General features: G+C 43.1%; 2 protein-coding genes across 2 annotated transcripts; both read left to right on the top strand.

Annotated features, from left to right (window-relative positions):
- The first annotated feature begins 1381 nt into the window (after positions 1 to 1381).
- Positions 1382 to 9308, top strand: LOC310786462 (fizzy-related protein homolog). The gene is made up of 14 exons (XM_083647677.1): positions 1382 to 1522; positions 1912 to 2021; positions 2189 to 2317; positions 2517 to 2580; positions 2982 to 3112; positions 3798 to 3883; positions 4015 to 4198; positions 4330 to 4395; positions 4521 to 4623; positions 4770 to 4954; positions 5234 to 5467; positions 7312 to 7416; positions 7783 to 7875; positions 7968 to 9308. The coding sequence occupies exons 2-14, from the start codon at positions 1953 to 1955 to the stop codon at positions 8007 to 8009; spliced, it is 1491 nt and encodes a 496-aa protein (XP_083503803.1). The 5' UTR covers positions 1382 to 1522; positions 1912 to 1952; the 3' UTR covers positions 8010 to 9308.
- A 1438-nt stretch (positions 9309 to 10746) lies between these two features.
- LOC310786043 (HAUS augmin-like complex subunit 5) lies at positions 10747 to 21878 on the top strand. Its single transcript, XM_083647227.1, has 19 exons — positions 10747 to 10863; positions 10963 to 11025; positions 11257 to 11289; positions 12167 to 12191; positions 12441 to 12573; positions 14608 to 14767; positions 14981 to 15074; positions 15447 to 15538; positions 15627 to 15681; positions 15786 to 15913; positions 16108 to 16186; positions 16361 to 16515; positions 17250 to 17412; positions 17628 to 17708; positions 18400 to 18545; positions 19280 to 19376; positions 19997 to 20135; positions 20721 to 20853; positions 21256 to 21878. The coding sequence occupies exons 1-19, from the start codon at positions 10766 to 10768 to the stop codon at positions 21353 to 21355; spliced, it is 1974 nt and encodes a 657-aa protein (XP_083503353.1). The 5' UTR covers positions 10747 to 10765; the 3' UTR covers positions 21356 to 21878.
- Positions 21879 to 22186: the final 308 nt, after the last annotated feature.

Genomic DNA, 22186 nt, shown 5'->3' with positions numbered 1-22186 from the left:
CAAACAAAATGCTCTGCGAGCACCATTTGGAGGTCCTGTCTTGTTTGCTGCAGCCGGCCGGTCCCTGCACGACTACACAATACATTGTTGGCAGTTTTTGTTGGATCAACACTCCTCATTGATAAGTTCGCTTTTCGGACTCCGTAGTAGGTGGGTACATACCAACTACGTTAGTTGATTGAGCTCCGTAACGCTGACAGCAATAAGACTTCCTGTTCAGTGAGCTAGCAACAATATGACTTCCGGTTGCATTCAAAGTAAAAGCAACGTAATGTATGTTTTTAAAATGCACTGAAAAAGTGTTAAGTTTGCACATTTAAATATTTAAACTACGCATTTAAACGAAGTTATACAATACAAATTATGTTTCTGTATGGCAATAACTGTTTCAATAACATTGAGAATGTTCTTATCAGTATCTAAATGGATAAATGCTGTTCACTGGATTGCATAGCCTTTACAAAATGGACACTGGACACCCCCGTGTCCAAGATGTCAGCACAAACCATATATGCCTGAGAGTGGGATGTCATAGAGGAGGTCTCCCCGAGCGCATGCATATATGGTTTGTGGTGACATCTTGGACACGGGGGTGTCCACTGTCCAGTAGCTGTCCAGAAATGTCACCATTAGTGCCTTTGGGTGGGTTTGACGGGCAGCCATATTATTATTTTTTTACTCCTACTGGCCTTAGCTGAGAGTGGGATGTCATAGAGGAGGTCTCCCCGAGCGCGTGCATATATGGTTTGTGCTGACATATTGGACACGGGGGTGTCCACTGTCCAATTTGTAAAGGCTATCCAGTCCAGTGAACAGCATTTATCTCTTTAGATACTGAGAAGAACGTTCTCAATGTTATTGAAACAGTTATTGTCATACAGAAACATAATTTGTATTGTATAGCTTCGTTTAAATGCTTAATTTAAATGTGCACAGTAAAACTATAAAATATATAGTTTTACTGTGCGCATTTATCATTTTCAATGGCTGTGTGCTCTAGGCTTGTGCAAAAAGTTTATTTTACTCTGAAAAACGGTCAGTGCTAATTGTTGAGAATTTGTTGCTCCCGGAACAGAGCTAGTTGATTGACAGTCCTTAGGACGAATGGAAATCCCGCACTGAGAATTATATTCTTACTAGTTTAGGGGGAACCTGGGGGAACCGAACCCGGGTCTCATTTGGCTGCTCACACAACATACCACCAAGGACGAACACGCTAACCAGTCGGCCAAGGAGACAATCCCATTTGGAAGTCTCGCTTGACTCTCCCCTTGACAACAAATGTGGCATTTCCGTGTTTGCAAAAGAGGCGGTGCCTCATTGGAGTTCCAAAAAAATCCCACAATGCAATGTCATTTTTGTCTAGCCAGTAGCCAGTAGCCTGAGTTAGAGAGAGTGGGTAACAAGTACAACTTCAAACATATCGCTAGTTTCCCAGGATAACGTTACCTCCGACAAGTGGTATTGTTGCTGATATTTTAAAGTGTCTGTGAGGCGATAAACCGTGACGGGTTTGTTTGTGGTATGTACGATGTCATTAGCAAAGACGATTAGCTACTAGCTTAACCCTAGTTAGCTCGTTACATTAATAGCTAACGTTAACGTTAGCTTTCATCCAGACCAGGGCAAGGATCAGTCAAATATAACGTTACTATACACTATATCAGTCACAGGACTAACTTGAATGGCGAAAGCCATTAGTTACATTTCATGCCATTTCCCAGTCAATGTTTTTGTAACTAAAGTATCACTTTCTGCGTTGAGCTAAATGCTGGACACTATAACGTTACATAAGTTACCCCAAACTAGCAATGTTGACCCAAAAATAGAAACCAGCATAATAACAAAAATATGCATGTCGGTATGCTAAACATTAACAACAAACTGGTGGATTTTTTTTTTATTGACTAGCTTCCCAGCCTGTGGCTGTGGTATCAAGATACCAACCTAGGATGGATCCAGAGTATGAACACCGCCTCCTGAGACAGATCAACATTCAGAATGACAACTCCAGTCCTGTTGTGAGTCCTTGTCCTTGTCTCCATTGTTAGCTGCTTATATTATCCTAAAGAAGAAAAATGTTGTACATCAAACCCAATCATATATTGATTTAAAAAGTGACTGGTGCATAAACACATACATGTACACAAACAAGATAAACATGTCGCACACCTTTTTGATTGTGCAGAAACAAACTGAGATTGTGCGAGGATTGACACCTACGAGTTCCCCGCTGTCCTCCCCCAGTAAGCATGGAGACCGATTCATCCCAAGCAGAGCAGGGGCCAACTGGAATATCAGCTTCCACAGGATCAATGTATGAACCGAAATTGTGGTTGAATTACTTGAGACGAGAGTCTGTGCTTGTGTGAGAGAGAAGCCGTATGTGTGTTTGGCAGCTTAAAATGGTGCGATGTGTGTGCGTGTTTAAGTTGATTACTGTGTGAAAACATGTTATCAGAGAAATGTTTGTGTACAATTTTAACACCAATAACATCTTTGTGATTTCCAAACAGGAAAATGAGAAGTCACCAAGTCAGAATAGAAAAACAAAGGATGCCTCTTCTGATAATAGCAAAGGTGAATAACAGTTTTGCAGCCAGACGGTCATGATGGATACCATGCAACAATGGAAATTATGCCTCTTCCTCTGTTACTTGTTCATACAGCTCAATATGCAGAGAACATCAAAGCACACTCCATGGTTGAAAACTGCTACAGATCTATCAACCAACTATAATGCTAAATTGTAAGCACTATTTGTGGAGTGTGCGGATAAACGTATAGCTGTTTGCCAAGGGAAGGGAGAGGGGGTCCTAGGGTTCATACCCACCCCAAGCTTTGATGGGGCCATACGGTTATTTTGGACTTTGTATTGTTTGCTTATGCACATTGCCCTCCCGGGATTGTATATTTATATTATTTTCTTAAGTGTACGTCTTATTAATCAAATTATATTATTATTATTCCTGTGTGTGTAGTGGATGGGCTGGCCTACTCTGCGTTGCTGAAGAATGAGCTGCTGGGCGCGGGCATCGAGACGGTCCAGGATCCCCAGACAGAGGACAGGCGTCTGCAGCCCTCCACGCCTGAAAAGAGGAGTCTCTTCACTGTAGGAACATTTCATCACATACTCCTTATACACTGTACTCTAGCTGCCAAAACAACAGACATAGATATATGGTCAGAGTCCAGAGTAGAATGTTGCTATTATATCCACCTTATTTTTGAATGCCCCGCTGTAAAAAGATTATGGGTACAAGGTCTGGTCTAGAATGTGCCTGACCTTCCACAATATAGCAGCTGGTTAACGTTACTTGTTGGTAGAGGGTCTGCGGCGCTCGTACTGAGCGCATTTCCTCGTCAAACACCGACGGTGAAAAAAGTTTGCTTGTCACAAAATAATAAATAACACTCATTTTACGACTTATTTAAGGGAATGTAATTATGTTATCTATCACATCTGCTAAACCTGTTGCTCTTTGAACAAGTCGGGATATTTATCGGCAAGATGTTTGGCCAAGCTGGACGTGATTTGCTCCCTTCGCCTGCAGCTTTGAAACATTGTTTACAGATGGGCTATGTTGTGTCTGTGTCAGCAAGGTAACGGCGGGAGGGGGCTGGGAGGATTACACCGGAAGAAGCGCCCATATTTCACGTAAGGCATCGTGGCAGCTAGGAATAAAGTGGATAGGGCTAGCCTTATACCCGATAAATTATATATTTTTCTTTTGTGGGTTTTGTGTTTATTTTAATGAAGCTTGTTGCATGCTGATATCTACCTGTGTTCTTTGCAGTACTCTCCCAGTGCCAAGAGGTCTTCACCACCAGACGATGGCAACAGCATCTCCCCGTACTCTCTATCACCTGTCGGCAGCAAAAGGTAAAAGGACATTTTCATTTTCATTCTGTTAGAAACCTCCTAACTGTTGTTTACACTAAACAAGCACATTGTGTGATTAACTGTACATTTTGGCATCAAGGTTTCATCATGTCTGACCTTTCCTGTTGCAGTCAGAAGTTGCTGCGCTCCCCTCGGAAGCCAACCCGTAAGATCTCCAAGATCCCCTTTAAGGTCCTGGATGCTCCAGAGTTGCAGGATGACTTTTACCTCAATTTGGTGGACTGGTCCTCCCTCAACGTGCTCAGTGTCGGCCTGGGCACGTGCGTTTACCTCTGGAGCGCCTGCACCAGCCAGGTACAGGTCAGGCAGATGGATATGTATGAAATGAGGGAGCATCATTCTCAATTGTATAATATATTTATTGGAGGCGGTCAATACTTTGCTGTCCCACAGGGAATCACTTGCTAACCCTTTCTTTTCCCCAGGTAACAAGACTGTGTGATTTATCAGTGGAGGGAGACTTGGTCACATCAGTTGGCTGGTCAGAAAGGGTGAGTATAGACTCTTTGTCATCGATAACTTCCCAACCAAACCATTTAGTTACTGTCCTCCTGACACTTCCATGGTGGAGTTTGGGTTCAGTTTTTGTTAGTGATAGGATTCTGGTTGGCTTTAGGGTAACCTGGTGGCAGTGGGGACTCACAAAGGCTACGTGCAGATCTGGGACGCTGGTGCCGGGAAGAAACTCTTTGCCCTGGAAGGCCACACAGCCAGAGTCGGTGAGAACGTTTGCAGTGCTAAGACATACGTGCATCATAAAGCGCTTTTATTTAAAGGAGTGTTCAAGTCACAATAAGATGACAAGACACAATGAAAAAGAAAAGGACGAGAAACAGTCAGCATTACTGTGTGTGTCTGTCTGCAGGGGCGCTAGCATGGAATGCAGACCAGCTGTCTTCGGGCAGCCGAGACCGTATGATTCTTCAGAGAGACGTGCGGACGCCTCCTCTTCAGTCAGAGAGACGGCTGCAGGGACACAGGCAGGAAGTGTGCGGCCTGAAGTGGAGCACTGACCATCAGCTGCTGGCCTCTGGAGGCAACGACAACAAGGTTGATTATTTTAGTTGAACCGGCCAGTGCCACTTATAGTATTTACTCTAGTTATTCAGCGATGAGGAAGATAGCAGCACAGAGTTGTCACAAAACTCCCAATTCAGTCAAAATGTGAACTTGCATGCATGGAGATATATTATTGTACCCTTAGCACGGAGAACAATGGCATATCATTCATTGTGGTCGATACAAAAAGCTTTTTAGTTGCACACAAAGTGCATCTACTTCTCTGTCTAGGATCTGACTTTTCTCTGCCGGTGTTATCTGCCATCTCAGCTCCTGGTTTGGAACCACTCCTCACTGAGCCCAGTGCAAACCTACATGGACCACCTGGCTGCAGTGAAGGCCATCGCCTGGTCCCCCCACCAGCACGGCCTGCTGGCCTCTGGGGGCGGCACCGCCGACCGCTGCATTCGCTTCTGGAACACCCTGACCTCGCAGCCGCTGCAGTGTATGGACACAGGCTCACAGGTCTGCAACTTGGCCTGGTCCAAGCATGCTAACGAGCTGGTAAGTGACTTGACATACACAGTGCACTTGAGTGCTGGCTGTGGCCAGTAGAGTTACAAAAATGGTGATGTTTGTTATTGTCATAACGCTTACATTGAGGGGAGGATGATCATGTTACAGGTGGGATATCTCATGTTTATAAACATCACTATAGTTTAGTCCAGGCATTCCCCAGGGACCACTTCCACTGCGTATACCCCCCCCCCCCCCAGCATGACATGGTGTTACTTGGTACAAATCAATTCCTTAGGTCAGGGGTCTCCTTTTCTAATGGGGGCCAGATTAGATAATGGGTTATAAAAAATCACATACAGTACAATTGTACTCTAAGGATTTTGTTTACGATCTGATAACATTAGTTATATCTGTGCTGTTCCTACTTGGTGCTTGTCTACAAACTGTATATGGGTGCTGCCATCGTTAGGTGAATGGAAAAAATGCAAACTGAACTTGCTTGATTAACCAATACTGTGTGGAGGGCGACATATAGTATATTTTGAGAGACAAGCTAAGGACCACTTAAAATCAGTCCACCGGCCGCAATTGGCCCCCGGGCCGGACTTTGGACATGCCTGCCTTAGGTCTTCTAGTTTCATATGATACCAGAATCTTCACTCTGGCTTTAAAACTGAGCCTGCTGCAGCCTCTGAAAGTAAATGTTCAAAATTGTGATATTTCCCAAATATATAATATAATATAATTTCAGAAATATAATATTTCTGAAAATCGGCTCAATCCGGCTACTCCTCACGGTTAATGTGTTTATGTAAAAACTGTTGTCTGTATTTTTATTTTTATTTTTAATTTTTTTGCAATTCTCTGGCGGAGGTGGTCCGCGGACCACAGTTTGGGAAGCAATCGTGTAGTCGATCCGATTGGTAGCCAGTAGGGGTGGGGGAAAAAATCGATTCACCTAAGTATCGCGATTTTTAATGTCACGATTTTTTGGATCGATCTTTTATTCCAGAATCGATAATCGCAAATTAAAAAAAAAAAAAAAAAAAAAAAAAATTTTTTTTTGGGTGCTTGCAGTCAGGCCACTCACTGAACAGCAGGCCAGGCGCCGCCTACTGGTTTACTAGTGGTTTTATTACTTTATTAGTTAGTCTGAAGTAATAATTACACTTCAGGGTTAAAGTGGGTGCATCTCATTGTAAAATTGGACTTCAAACGGCCCAAATCTGGCTTCAAATGGCCCAAATTTCACGCGCGTTGGCCCATATCGGCCTGGCCTGCTTGGTATCTAATGCCCGGCCTGAATTATGATCCCAGTCCACCCCTGTTTTTAACTATATCGCCCAGCCCTACTCATGATATATAATATACAGTCTCTAGTGTATGATTCAACTTTTCCCATGTTCTAATCTAGTGTAAAAAAGCAAACAAACTGAAAAAATAAAATAAAAAAATAAACAAAAATCGCAATAAATCGTAATATCGAATCGCAATAATCGTAGAATCGCAATACTTAAGAATCGCAATATAAATCGAATCGGCACCCAAGAATCGTGATAGTATCGAATCGGGAGATAAGTGAATCGCCACAGCCCTAGTAGCCAGTGTTGTTAGTGCTAGTGTTTCTCAAAATTAAGACTGTTTCCATAAACCCCAACACATCATGTTGCAAAGACTCTTCAGTCTGAGTACCTTCCCCCCCCCTTGACTTGACTTTCACACAATCGACCACCTGCCATTGCGAAAAACTGAATGTTTTAGTTCCCTCTTCCAGTTTTGTGCAGGTGGCACACTGTAAAATGCAATGTAGCGGACAGTAGAGCTGCCAGTATACCTTGTAGTATAATACTGATGATGCAAAAGACACTAAGAACAGTCTCCTTTTCCAGGTGAGCACCCATGGCTACTCTCAGAACCAGATCTTGGTGTGGAAGTATCCAGCACTCACTCAAGTGGCCAAACTCACAGGACACTCATACAGAGTCCTCTACCTGGTCAGTTGTGTTGTTTGTGTTGTGTTGTATAGTGTTGTGTTGTGTTGTTGTGTGTGTGTGTGTCTCTCTCTCTCTCTCTCTCTCTCTCTCTCTCTCTCTCTCTCTCTCTCTCTCTCTCTCTCTCTCTCTCTCTCTCTCTCTCTCTCTCTCTCTCTCTCTCTCTCTCTCTCTCTCTCTGTGTGTTTAAAGGGAATGTCTACAGTATACATGGTGTGGGCATGTGCTAGTATATTCTGCCTAAATTGTGCAGAATTTAGTTTTTGGTGCACACTGCTAAAGCCTGTCACCCTTGATTTGTATAGCCTCGATGTTCCATAACAATTTTCAGGCCTCATAAGTCACATGTGTTTTTCTGTTCTCCTTTAGGCTATGTCCCCCGACGGCGAGGCGATCGTCACAGGGGCTGGAGACGAGACCCTGCGCTTCTGGAACGTGTTCAGTAAAACACGGTCGACAAAGGTGAGAACGCTCTTTGTTTAGGAACAGTAGTCAACGAACCCCTTTAATATATGCAAAATAAATAACCAAACTTCTACATTTTTTTGTTTCAGGAATCTGTATCAGTTTTAAATCTCTTTACCAGGATAAGGTAACTGTGAGTAAATTTAAGACTAGCGCATTGAGCGATGGACACTATTGACTGAGTTGGTCCCAGCGGCTGGACGGCTCCATGTCGTCAACATGGTGCTGAAGACTTACAATCTAAGACCTCTCCTGATATTTTAGACCTAGAGGAAGTGAGAATAGCGACTCAGCACATTTACTTCTTCATGCTAACAACGTTGGGGGATTATTTTTGACTTGTGTGCTCTCATTATGAATGTATTTTGTTTTCAAATGTATGTGTGGGTTGATTTCCATTTGTTTTTTTTATTTTTGTATTCGCTATAAAGAAGAAACTGTAAGCCTTACTTAAAATATATTGTTATACCATTTTCATTATTGTGGATTTTGAAATGCAGAGCGAGCATTTTAGTTTTTGTTATCCTCAGGTCTAAGTTATTTGTAATATGATAAAACAGAGAGAGAATAACTATAGCTCAATTATCATGGACTTCATTCTACCAAAAAGAAAAAAGAAAAGGCTATGATTTACTTGAAGAAGAATTACAATATTTTTCAACCTGGACTCTATTTTCCTAACTTTTTGTGACTACCGGTAATCAGAGCAATAATTTTGGAATTAGGTCCAGTATTGAGCGAGAGCATGTCAGCTGGACGGCAGCTGCACAGGCTGCAATATAATCATACGGGCGTCAATGTAGGTCCACTAAACGAGGTTGTTTTTGCCACTGATTGGCTCAGATTGTTATGTGAGAGATATATATTTACCTTCCGCTTCATCCAAATCTCACTCAGGTCTCGCGAGAGTTGCGTGGTTACAGGAAGTAGAAGGCTGTGGAAACATGAGAGCTGGAGGTATGACAAGAAAATAATGAGTCCACTGGCGGGTTGAGCCAGGAGGAGTTTGTTGTGTTGGTGGAGAAAGCTTATCTTAGTGTTATCTGAAAGATTTTGTAAGTAATGGTTGAGTGTTTAGCTGATTTTGAAAATATAGATGACACCTTTGAATTCGATGGTCGCCCATATTTGAGCCAGAGTATACGAATGAAGAGCTCCTACCCATTTCAACTTTCAATAACTGTCAAACTAAATGGATGCCTGCACAACTGTTTACAGTTTTTGGATATGTGTGAGATAATGTGCAAAATAAATCAGCATTGTTTTTTCAGTGGAGTTCTCCTTTAAGAAAATAGGGTTTAGGCTGAAAAATAACGGAATTCTCCTTTAAATACAGTCACTGAGGGCTCTGCAGTATGTGCAGCATGTTTACTGTACCATTGCAAGACTACACTGAGTATAGGTCGGTTGAAATAATGCAATATCATGCTCCTGCAGACATAAAGTCTAATGCTGTGCATTTAGACATCTACTACATGGTTGATTCTATGTATTACAGTTAATAAAAGCTGTTGGAACTAAAGAACCGGTGTTTGGTTGGCTGATTTATGTCCTGTTTTATTCCAAGTTTGAAGGAATTCATTATGCTTGCTCTCTGCATGCAGTGCCATTAATGGGCACCAGGCTCCTTCTCTGAGAGAGAGCCTGGTGACGTGAGGTTAGATCAACTGTGCCTCTTTAAACAGTGGGCTGACTGGGTAAGTAATACACCTCTGACACAACCACCAAACGAGACATTCTATTTAATATTAGTACCTCAAAGCATTGCATGGCCTGCCCTACTCTGCCTCTGATTGGTTTGGATTTAGACATGAGGGGTGATGATTGGTTGGGTTACTCTGGGTTTGCATGAGGAGTCAGAGTGATGAGAAGTGACAGGGTATAGGTTGAGGCCACGTCTCATCATAGACGCTGGTTTAGCTGGCTCAGCCTGGCTGGGGGCGTGGTCAGGGTGGGGTAAAAACCCCTGTTCTATCCATTCAGCAAAGTTAGAATTTAGCTGATAGCCCAGCCCAGGCAGACACGATTGGGGATTTAACCACCGCAGTAAACGCACATCTGAGCAGACGTCTTGTGTTCTGCTCTAGAACCCCCAAACCTGTAGTTTAGAGCCGCAGCACCGTCTTTTGGTGAGTCAGCCCATGAGATATATGGGCGGTTTTACCCCACTCGCGCGCCAGTCGTTTAACATTTTGTGGGCGTTCCCAGACATGTGGACTGTCTCTATCGTAATATGGATGAAAATGCTGAACACATATTAATGCACTGTGTTTATAATGAAGAAAGGGTAAGAGAGGATGGGATTTGGAAGGGATACTAGGAACAAAAGGAGATAAGGTATGGATTACATAGAGAGGGGTAATATAATCCTTAAAAGACCCGGTTGTTTAATAGTAGTTTCTTACATTTTATTTTATTTTTATTTTATTTCTTTGCTAGACCAATAAAAACTTGATCCTGTTCTACATACTCCGGTACAGTAGATGGCGGTATGCGTTGGTATTACAATCCGCCAAAAACACAAAGAAGAATTGTGACATGTAAGCCAATCAGAGGCAGAGTGGGCGGGTACTGCCAACCGCCAATCAAATCCATTGAAGAAGAGGAAGTGGGCGGGTACCGGCCTGTCATGGCGGAGAGCGGGAAGTTGGCCGTTTGAGTGAAGATTAATAACAAGTGTACCGCTAAACTCAAATTGCTTGAAACGCAAACCACAGAGACGTATCAGCATCAAGTAAGTCCAAAATTAATTGGACATAGACAACAATTACCAGCGAAGTAGCGTTAGCTCGCTTAATTAGCTAACATTAGCTCGCTGACGCTAACTACCGATTTATTGTCCCCTTTGCTGCCGTCGTTTGGTCAGAAAAAAGAAGAAGCCAAAATAATGGCGGACGGGAACCTTGTGCGTGAGCTGAAGCGGTGGGCTACAGAGGAGTTCAGTCTCCCTCCAAAGAGTTTGCCTCAGGACAGCTATTTCAAAACGTGGGTATCATATTGCCTTGACTTTCCCTTCCCTAACTTGATCACAGTCAACACCCCCACTCCTCACAAATGATGCTTATTCTACTATTTACTTTACAGGCTGTGTGTTGGGGCAGGGACGTCAATATGGAAATATGTCATCCAACACGTTTATCAACAGAGGTTAGTGCTGTCTAAATCAGGTTCATTCTAATGAAGGTCAGAGGAGTTGTTTTTAGGAGGTGACGTGTCTCTTGCTTGTACATACATCATCATGTACCTTAGGCCTATCTATGAGCTCATAGAATACTCTGAAGTAAACCCCAGTCTCTCTCTGTCTGCACACTTTTATTAAATTGGTCAGATGGGAAGATGATGCGTTGTCTGTCCTTGAATTTGTGTCTGTTCTTGCAGGAATGTCAGGATCATGCGTGGCAATCTTCAGTGGTATCCTTTGTGGCTCTTTGAAATTCTTGTCTCTGTTTGGATCACACAGCCACTGACAACACATTTTATTTATGATGTTGACTTCATATTATAGCAGCAGCACTGCCATTGATATTGAAAGTGTATAACAGGCAATGTTAACAGTAAGAGTTTAATTGGAACTGGCAACTTGACTAGCCATTTACATTTTATGCATTTAGCTGCTATTATCCAGAGTAACTTTCAATGAGCGATCGGGTAGGAGGCTGTTGGGTCAGGTGTGATGGGCACACACACTGGCTGTACTACTCTTTGACCTTCTGATCACTGAATTGTCTCTGTCACCACTTTGCCATTGTATGCATACTTTAATGCTATGCATGTAATTTGTTTGCCCATATTGGCTTAGCCCAGCCATTCCCAACCTGTGGGCCAGGGCCCACTGGTGAACCACAAAGGTATTGCAAGTGGGCCGCCAAATCATTTGCAAAACATTATGATTTTCTTGGGGGGGGGGAGAGGTAATTGTTATTTTTATGTATGAGAATGCATTTCTCCATTGTTGTTGTCATATAATTTGTAACCAATTTGTTAAGTACCCTATTGCAGACAGCCCACTTTTAGTTTCTGATTTCTGTGTGGTGCTGATGGACAGCTCCTTTTATCGTTAAAATAAAAAGTGTTCTGTGAGAACGCATTATTTGACCTCCATACTGTTTATGGTCAGATCGTGGGATACAGACATTTTTGAGATTCTCAAGTCGGCCATGAGTCTGAAAAGGCTGGGAATCGCTGGCTTAGCCTAATGTCCGAATATTGAATTTCCTCGACCACCACGAGCCACGACTACCATCTCTTTTACCATTTCAATAATAATTTCCTTGACACGATCGTCAAGGTCCAACATGCTTCAAGACAAAGAGGTACAATTTATTTTCTTACGCAATTATTTATTTCCACATCATAATTAGAAACACAGTTTCTATTAATTTGCCCAGTCTCAGGCTTGCCATTTAACATAGGATCATCCTGCTTAATGTTCTAGAGCAGATTCATAAACCTAAATTTGAATGTATGGAGTGATCTTGAGTGACCCCACCTAATGCTATACAATGTATAGCCAATAACATAATGATCTGTATTTCCTTCTCTGTGTGTCTGTACATGCTCAGTTGAAGCAGGCTGAGGACCAGAGTGAGGCTGCAAAGCGGAGAGAGCTTCAGGAGAAAATAGAGCAGCTGAGAGCTGAGATCAGTCACCTGGACTCTCAGATCAGTGGAACAGAGGAACAGTTGGCCACAGAAGGTTAGTCCATCAGTTTATTCACCATCAGTTTAAAAACAAAACAAAAATTCTGAGAATTTCTGTAGGGAAACCTGGGTCACTGAAAATCATGGTTTTCCATGTATGAACATTAACCTTGCGAGGTAGCTGGATTTGCGAGATCACAATCGTGTGAGAAATCAATCTTGCCGTGCTCCAAGCTTCTTCTTCTTTTTTGCTCCAAGCTATTGGTCCATCGCAGCAGTGGGCCGGACCAATCGGCATCCAGAGGCAGTTACGGGCAGGATTTAGTTGTGATCGTGCGTCCATGTGCTGTCGGAGTAATCGGAAAAAACGTGATTCCGAGAGGGAAAATTCGGCCGCTCAAGTCGGCAACTCTGTGAGAACTTTGGTACACGAGTTGCCGAGTTGACGTCATATATGCAGAAAACATGGCGGACAAGAGTGGATGTTTTGTTGACAGTAAGAAACGTTTTATGTAATTAGTGTATTTTGCATCAACTGTTTATTGCTCACATGTCACTGTCATGTCATTTAATATGGTAGGCTATTACCGTTAGTTTACTGTCCTCATAGAGTGACCTAGTTTACTTAGAAAACTTATCTATTACATGATAACAACTCAGGTAGGGGCAATAACATTATCTGCATGGTGCGCCTCCTCCAATAACATTACATTCCCACAGATATTGCTTGTAGACTACAACCAGTCTAGTTGAAAATCACTAATATAAAGTTTCATATTGTTTCTGCCTACGTGGATAGCAACATGACTGCACTGTGACGCTAGTCTCAGCCAACCCATCACCTCGTTGCTATGGTTTCCATATTTCCGATCATTCCGACACTATAAGCACATGAACACCCGCGCGTCGGAACAACGACTGGCCAACTCGGAAAATGTAACCATCCGATGAGCACATGAACGCACGATGACAACAGCGAGAAGCGAGCCTGTGCTAGATGGTGATAGAGAGACAGTTGGTTCATCCAATCACCTGCCAGGTATTTTTTGAACACGCCTGCCCTTTCGAAAAACAGTTTTCCAAGAATGTGTTCCAGATGGTTCTGTGTTCAAGTTATTATTATTATTATTATTATTATTATTATTATTATTATTATTATTATTATTATTATTATTATTTTTATTATTATTATTCAGTTGCTGTGTCATCACAAGAGGGGGGGGGAGCAGAGGAGGCCCCTCTACTGTTGGTAGAGGGGGCTGGATGGCTTGAAATACTGTACAATGATCAAATTCCCCTGGTTAGCTCATTCTTGGCTAATACAGAAAAAATGAAGAGAAACAAAACATGGAAATGTGTGTATATAGAGACACAATCTAAATCATTATGTCTGAAGCAACAGGCTTGAGTTATCTAAATCATTCTGTCTGAAGCAACAGGCTTGAGTTATCTAAATCATTCTGTCTGAAGCAACAGGCTGGAGTTGATGAAATTGTCTTCATCTGATTCTCTGCCTGGATTGTGGAAATGTGTTTTTGAAGCCAAATGTGCACTGAAGCAGAGTGTATTGTTATGAGTTCGAGCACAATGCTGGATTGCTGGTGTGCCCGTCACAAGTAAAGCTGAGTGGAACAACACTGGCCATGATTGGCTTGGCTGCGAGAAGAGTGACAATAAAAGGGCTTTTTCTCCTGCTACATTTATTTAACTGAACATAAAAGTATCGAAAGTTGGCACCCATGATCCTAATATTTTGTACACACCTAAAAAGCAGTGCTCAGTGCCAGCTGTATTGAAGCCTCCATCACTAGGGTTTTGAACAGGATCAACTGCACTAGCCAGATTTCAGGGGACCCTTTATATTGAAGTGGGTCTTTGGCACAGTGACACGGCCTAGATCAAACCCTGCTTACTTAAGGATTGGCAGCAGAGCGTGTCTATTGTGAACTATTGTTTATTTTTAAGCACATTTCTCTTATGCATTGTGTGTGTTGATCTCTAACCTCTCCAGCTCATGGCTGCCGTTTGCTGCGCTTTGTTCTACAATATTTTAAACTATCCAGTGTTTTCTACCGTCACTGTTGAACAGAGCGGTCCATCAGCCGAACCCGGGCTCAGGTGGAGGAGAGCCAGCGCAGGGAGCTGCTGCTACAGGCCTTCAGGCAGCGCTGCACCACGGCCCGCGAGGTGCTGTCTGATGACACGCACCAGATCAGTGAGCACTGCCGCCATCTGGAGCAATTAGCCAAGTAAGGCAGAGAACTTAGAACAACACACACACACACACACACACACCACATAGCAGTTCAAATCACACGCGCGTGCACGCACACACACACACACACACACACACACAAAAACCACATAGAAGTTCAAAACCTCACACACACACACACACACACACACACACCACATAGCAGTTCAAATCTGAAAAATAACAAGTACTGTGCTGTGTATTTCAGGAAGGCAGAGATTGAAGTGTTGTTTGACAGTAAGCCGTCCAGCAGTGATCGCGACCACCTGAGCTCCAGCACCGCAGCAGAGGCACAGGTCCTGGTAAGAGCTGCCCAAATCCACCATGTGTTCTGTTTTTGACTGAGTAGAGTTAGGACCGGCCTTTGGCATTTAACATGTCAGAAGAATAACGATGAGAGCTGATGAGTTTTTTCACCCCATGACTATTTGGCCAAGGTAACCTGGTCAGTCATAGATGAGTCAGGCAAAGATCAGTACACAAATCTGATCAATCAATCAATCAATCAATATCCTTTATTTAAGCAGGTAAAAGTCTCATTGAGATTAAAAATCTCTTTTTTTCCAAGTGCGACCTGGGTAATACAGGTCGAGATTACTGTCACACATGAAGTTAAACAGCTCCTGGTTCAAGCAAATCATTGTGTTTCTTGTGTTGTGTGTTCCTCTCATTAGCGTGAAGTGAGAGAGCTATGTGATGAGAGGGTCCTCTTCTTCCAGTCTTTCCAAGATAGTGAACTGAAGATGGCGCCCTCTGCAGCCACACAGTAAGCACTACACAACATACTGTACTTGTTTACATTGTCAACTTCATTCTTACTTGAATTCACCACCCTTTCTCTCTTTCTCTGTCAGCATGACCCGTGAACAGAGGGCTGTGGTGTTTCAGTATTGGTTAAGTGCTGTGGAGGTTGGTAGACTTTGATTGGATTTTACCAAGACATTTTGCTACTAGCTAGCTTCTATGTCCTTGATTTTTACACTACAAATATGTTGCTGTTGTCATGTCGTCAGGACCTGTTGAGTGACTATCCTCCAAACCAAATCCTGTCAGCGTTGCAATATTTAGCTTCCAGACAACAGAGGGAACTAGAGGAGAAGCTAGCCTCTCTGGATGTGACGCGGGATGTCACAGCTCTGCGGTATGACAAACACCCACATTATTATTATTATTATCTTTTCAGGCACACCAGTTCTAATGGTTGTTTATGGCCTACTGGCTATTGTTTATGGCCTTTATATTTCCTGCTTGTTTGTCTTGTCCTGACCATATCGCTGATAGATTCAGAAGCTTCAAACCTATTTATTATCTATTTATCTGGCATGTTTATTGCAGGTTCCGCTATGAAAGCAATCACCTTCTGGATATATCACGTGACGAGGATGAGTTGCCGCCTGTTAAGAACCTACTACAGGTGCTGCGCGTATACATGCTGCATGCAGTCACACACATATAATTTATATACACACACTGTAATACAAGCAGCACGCGTTCCAAAAGTTCAAACATTACGTTAATGCATTCCCTAACATTTGTGAGTGATAGAGTGTATTTGTGTTCTCGTCTCGCATTTTCTGTGATGATCCAGTCTGCGTGGGAGGAGGTGGAGCAGAGTTTGGTGGAGTTGGCCCAGACCCGTTCCAGGGTCCAGCAGTTCCGAAACCAGCTACAGAGCCGCAAGGAGGAGGCTGAGCAGGAGGTGTCTGTCCTGGGGGACGAGCATCACACTGATGCCCTGGCACAGTAAGTCCCGTCTGGTTGCTGGACCGTCTTAATTAACTGTAGCTGTTATTGACGTGGTTTCCAGAAGGGATGGAATTTCTGGAATATCATGGAATGTTAAGAGGTGTATTCTGGAATTTGATCAGTTCTCTGATGCAGTGTCTTTCCTATATTAATCCAACCGTGGCGTGCCCAGAAATAATATTTTGGTCATAGGAATGCTTATTATAGTCATGTAAAGTCACGGAATTCCAAATCCCCCTCAGAGTAGGAACCCTAGTGGATTGACTACCATTTTTTGGGCTGAAGATTTGGCATTTAATTTATGTACTGTATTCTAGCGTCCCTCACCATGCCCCCTAAACTGGCAGTGCTCATTCCTACCGTGCCTCGTCCTCGTCCCCTCCTCCTCCTCCTCCTCCTCCTCATCGCTCATTTCTACCGTACCTCACGGGCTCGCATACACAACTCGGCTGCTGCGCTGCCTCGTCCGCTACGTAGCCTCGCCTGCTCCACGTTGAGCAATTGTGTCGTGCCATTCCGCTCTCCAATTATAGAGTGGGGCCCGGTGAGATTATTAAAGTGTTGGACCCCTTAGATCCTCTGTATTCGCTAGCTATTCTTTATTTGTGTTTGCAACAAATTTGCCGTTGCAAGTCCTGTTAGATAGACTGATTCTGAGCAAAGGATATACTTTTCTTCCTTTGAAAGAGTTGACTGTGTTTTGTGTTTCTCACACCCTGTGTTGATCTCAGGTCAGTGCTAGAGGTGGAGCTCCAGTGTGTGATGCAGGCAGCGGCCAGGGACCATATTGGAGAACGGTGTCTCCATCTTGAGCAACACGCCAGAAGGCAACAGGAGGCACTCGGGAACCTCCAGAGCCAGTATCAGAGCATCCAGGACTTCAGACAACTTGTGGTAAGAGAGAGTGTATGGACGGCGTGGAACCGCTCACAACCTTTCTCCAATATCAATATCAAACTTTTATGAAATGTATTTAAATGTATTTGTACACACTATCCACTTGGTGCCATCCGCAGACCACCTTGGGGCTTTAAACCCTCAGGCACTTCAGGTGCACGGTTAGCTGCAGCAAGATAAACATATGTTGATTTGCTGTTGTTTCTCCCCAGGATCTCAGACAGGAGCACGTCAGGGACCTGATTAAGGGGAACTCCACGGCCAAGATGGAGCTGATCCGGCAGCACAGAGAGGTGTGGATGTCCTCCATTATAGTAGGGGGGGATCATTTCTAAAAACCCGATGCGCCAGACGGTTTGTTACCATCGGGGAACTCGTCATTGGAAACTGTTTGCAAAAGGACAGGCACTAAATGAATGATGTGTCTTATCGCGGGATAACTTGAATGTCTTTTGGGCTGCATTCTCCTTCCTCTGACAAGATGGCTTTCTCACGTGATCGTGAATCATGAATCCAGCTGCCTCGCACGGTTTGGTTAATGCTTCTGTGTGGATTAGACTGCACAGGAGCTGTGTACTGTGGCATTCATGCTTCATGTGCTTCTCATGGTGATTGCACAGCTGATCAGTGGCGCTGTAGAAAACGTCAACCCTTCATATTTCCCAACAGGAAAGAAATAACCCCAATGCAATCGGCCAGTCATTCTGGTTCTTTTTTCAGCCGATCCTGGGCGAGAGGCACTGTAGTACCCTTCACATTGTCTCAAATTTCAGGTGGTGCACGACTTGTTGTGGCTGCAATTATATCATTTTGAACCGTCTGTGTACTCTATCTCATCATTTTCCATGTGAAGCATGAACATTGCTGTTGATTAGGTAAAGGGGCAAGTCATCTTAACCTCCACCAGTAGACACACGACGCTTCGCTGCAGACTTACTAAATTATATATTGTCTTAACATTTGCTGAATTCTGTCTGTTTTCAGTTAGAGGAGTTTGTCCAAGACAAGCTGCTGCCACAGTTTGGTAAGGTCATCCATGCAGCCAACAGTCAGCGGAACTCTATTTCCCTGGAGGCCAGACAGTTTGGAACGGTTTCACTGCCTGCTCTGGACCGCAGGACGGTTGAAGGGTAAGAGACTGTTCTCTACTTGTGGTGCTTCGGTTTATTGAACTGGTGAACTCCGGTCGGGTTAGTACTTAAAGGAACACACTGCTGATTTTCAACCAGCTTTGTATCATTACAAAATCAGTAGTATATCAGAAAAGTCTAAACTGTTTTGCACTGCAGGCATTCATTTAGTTTGACCGTTATTGAGTTAAGTTGTGTTGGCGATTAAATTGTGGACCAGTGATGTCATTTGTGCATGAATGACATCTCATGAACCACGAATGTTGACCTTTTTGACCTCTGTACTTACACGTTGTTTTACTGTTTATAAATCAACTCGGCATGAACAGAGCTTTCATTAGGGCCTAATATGCTATACGATGAAAATCAAACTTTTGGAGCTGAAAATAGGTGGCCATTTTGGATTTGAAGGTCAAAAATAGGTAAAATCAAAACATCGATTATGAATGGTTTGACCCAAAAAGTCCCAGAAACCGTGTACTTTGCAGCATTGTAGGCCAAACCATTGAAAATGTAATTTCCAACATAGCCGATTATAGCCGTTTTGGATTTAGGGCTCTCAAAAAAGTTGCCCGCATTTTCACGAAAGGTGCGAGGGCTACATTTTTTTTTTCTTTCTTTCTTCTCTCTACGCTCATGTGATCGCGTCACAGATGACCCAACTAATACTCTTAATGAAATTGTTGGTTATTCTTGAACAGAAACTGAAAAGTTAATTGTTTCTACTGTTTCAGAACGCAGAGAATCCCCGCGTCGTGGCTGTCAATCCATCGCTTGCAGTCCCCGTCCTTCCGCAGCTTGTGTCAGAGCCTGGCATTCCCACTGTACAGAGTGAGTCTCTCTCTGCCTATCATACATTCATTCATCTGCTAAACCACCCCAAAACGGAGATCTCCTTTAAAGGCACTATTTTGTAAGATTCAGCACTACTAGATGTCCACAGAAGAGTAGACTATTATTGTATATCTAGAGAGGCATGCGAGATATTGTGTTGAAAGCAGTGAAAGAAGCCACGGCCCCTCTGCGTTGTGAGAACATGGTCTGTTTATATCGGCCTGCTGCTTCGTCGGGCCGAAGGCTCCTGCTTTGTTTCTGTGGATTTAGCTCTTTTCCACGTTTATAAATGGACAGAGAGTGGCTGTCCATTTACAAAAAGTGCATTTAACTGCTATTCTTTCTTTTTGGTAACAACTGAAGTAAATAAATTAAAAAAGTCAATGAAAAGCAATTCACTGCACAGAAGTACAAGACAAACAGTCCTGCATTTCTAGGGTGCTGTGAATTTGCTTTTCATGGAGATCTGATAAATCTGTTCGTCTTCTAGTTTCACAAGCCCTTTCATGGTGTCCATTATGCTGCCCTACAAGGTGAATTTCATTTCATCGAATTTCTTCTGTAGCCTCTTTCTCTCACTTTGACACTCTAATTTTTCCCTCTGCCTACGCCTTCAGGCTCCAGAGGAGTTGTGTTCCCAGGCGCGCTCCCACCACCTTGAGTTGCGTTTTCTCCGTCAGTTGCTGCAGTTCCACTCCACTGCTCTGCAGAAAATACAGAAACAAGCAGAGCTGCTGCAGGCGCCTGATCAAAAAGGTAAGGGAGTGAAGCTTTGACTCTCAAAAGGGCTAGCAGCAAGCATAATGCATAATAAAGGACTTGCATTGCATATAGCTGTACAAACATTAGCTACTTTTTAAGATTGCACCAACATCAAATACCAAAGGTAAACAGGTTGCACATCGACAGATCGTGAGGGACAAATTGACTCACCTCAATTTCACCAATATATTCTTTACCACGTCAACAAACATGCTAACGTTTTGGCCGAGTGGTCTTCATAAGAACATGGAAGAAAATGGAGGTCATACGTTTTAGTATACAGGTCAGGTGATTGGCTTACAGGGTCACATAGTTATTCATTCAACAAGGTCCCATAAACTTCATCCTTTCTAACAACATGGCAATGATTAAAACAGGTGAAATGGCTCACAACTCAACATAATCTTACTGAAGTTACAGTTCAACTTCATACTACACAATGCATTTCTTGTTTCCATAAAATCTTCATTTAGTCCTGTGTGTGTGTGTGTGTGTGTGTGTGTGTGTGTGTTTTAAGATTGTAATTAGTCTTACTAACAGCAAACATACCATCTCTCTGTCCCTCATCACTGTACTTAGCCTTGCTGTGCAGAGTCACGGAGGAGGATCAGAAGCTCCTGAAGTCTCTGGTACCGAGGGCCAGACATCTCACCCAGCTCTGCTCACAGGCACTTTCCAATGGGGGCCAATTCAAAACCATCATCTCTGACTGGTGAGTCAAACTTTAGATGAGCAAACTGCTAGATACAACACAAAACCCATTAGCTTAATTGTATGTCTAGCCTCCTTTCAGTATTTAGGGTTGATTAACAGTCAACTTTGGCATAAACCTTTCCTATATATTGATTACTTCACTCAATAATAGATTTTGTTTTTCTTACCATTTATAACGTGTATTATTTTCAACTTTGGCTTTTAGGTAAAAGCCTAACTCTTTTCCTGTTGTGTGTGTGTGTGTGTGTGTGTGTGTGTGTGTGTGTGTGTGTGTGTGTGTGTGTGTGTGTGTGTGTGTGTGTGTGTGTGTGTGTGTGTGTGTGTGTGTGTGTGTGTGTGTGTGTGTGTGTGTGTGTGTGTGTGTGTGTGTGTGTGTGTGTGTGTGTGTGTGTGTGTGTAGGTGTGATCAACCAGCCCAGCATGTCCTGGCTGAGATGAGTAAAGGAGGACTGACTCTTCAACAGTGGTTACAACGTTGGAAACTAGCTGCCAAGACCTAGGCCTCCCCCCAGACAAAGCTTGGAAAAAGGCACCCCTCCCCCTCGCTACTTCAGACTACACCAAATCAGAGATGAGGACTTGGACTTGGGACTTGGACTTGAGTCGCACTTAAGTCTCACCCACAGTGACTTGAGACTTGACTTGAGACTCGTCCTCAAAGACTTGAGACTTGACTTGGACTTGAGGTTTGGGACTTTCTTTTTCTTTTTTTGGTGCATTAACATTAAGGAAATATCTACTAATGTCATCTCTAATAATTGCTGCTATTGTATTCTAATAGATAAGGAGTGAGGATAATATGAATTCCTTAGTTTTAGCTATGCAGTGTTCTAAGCAGACCGGATTGCATGCAGCAGATGATAGAACGCTCATCCATAAGAAACTTGAGACTTGACTTGGACTTGTGACCAAAGACTTGAGACTTTACTTGGACTTGCCCCTCAAAGACTTGAGACTTGACTTGGACTTGAGCTCAAATACTTTAGACTTGACTTGGACTTGCAAAAAATTACTTGTGAGCATCTCTGCACCAAATGCATAAATAAAAGGTGTATCTGAAGGCATGCATTTGTTTCTGACTCTGTGAAAGTGGGGGGGACAGTAAAGTTCCACAAAACTACTACTGTATCGCTGAACTATCTTTCTAGCCAAATTCTACACATTTAGGCTATTCTATGTGATCTCCTTTTGATAACTAATGTCATAACTATATTTTTTTCACTTCCATTCATTCACTGACCCTCCCCTGAAACTGCTTGGAGGCCCGCCTCCCACTTTGAAAACAGTGAGAGAATAACCAGACTGCAGTAGCTAAAAATGCCAAAAATCGA

This window comes from Poromitra crassiceps (genome assembly GCF_964638095.1).
Source record: "Poromitra crassiceps genome assembly, chromosome: 12".
Classification (NCBI taxonomy): Eukaryota; Metazoa; Chordata; class Actinopteri; order Beryciformes; family Melamphaidae; genus Poromitra; species Poromitra crassiceps.
This window is presented reverse-complemented; position numbering and strand designations above follow the sequence as displayed.

Coding starts and splice junctions, on each gene's coding strand:
- LOC310786462 (XM_083647677.1), top strand. CDS start 1,953: ATGGATCCAGAGTATGAACACCGCCTCCTGAGACAGATCAACATTCAG. Junction 4,955..5,233: donor CTGGAGGCAACGACAACAAG/GTTGATTATTTT, acceptor CTGCCATCTCAG/CTCCTGGTTTGGAACCACTC. Junction 7,417..7,782: donor CATACAGAGTCCTCTACCTG/GTCAGTTGTGTT, acceptor GTTCTCCTTTAG/GCTATGTCCCCCGACGGCGA.
- LOC310786043 (XM_083647227.1), top strand. CDS start 10,766: ATGGCGGACGGGAACCTTGTGCGTGAGCTGAAGCGGTGGGCTACAGAG. Junction 11,026..11,256: donor CAACACGTTTATCAACAGAG/GTTAGTGCTGTC, acceptor CTGTTCTTGCAG/GAATGTCAGGATCATGCGTG. Junction 18,546..19,279: donor GACCGCAGGACGGTTGAAGG/GTAAGAGACTGT, acceptor CTACTGTTTCAG/AACGCAGAGAATCCCCGCGT.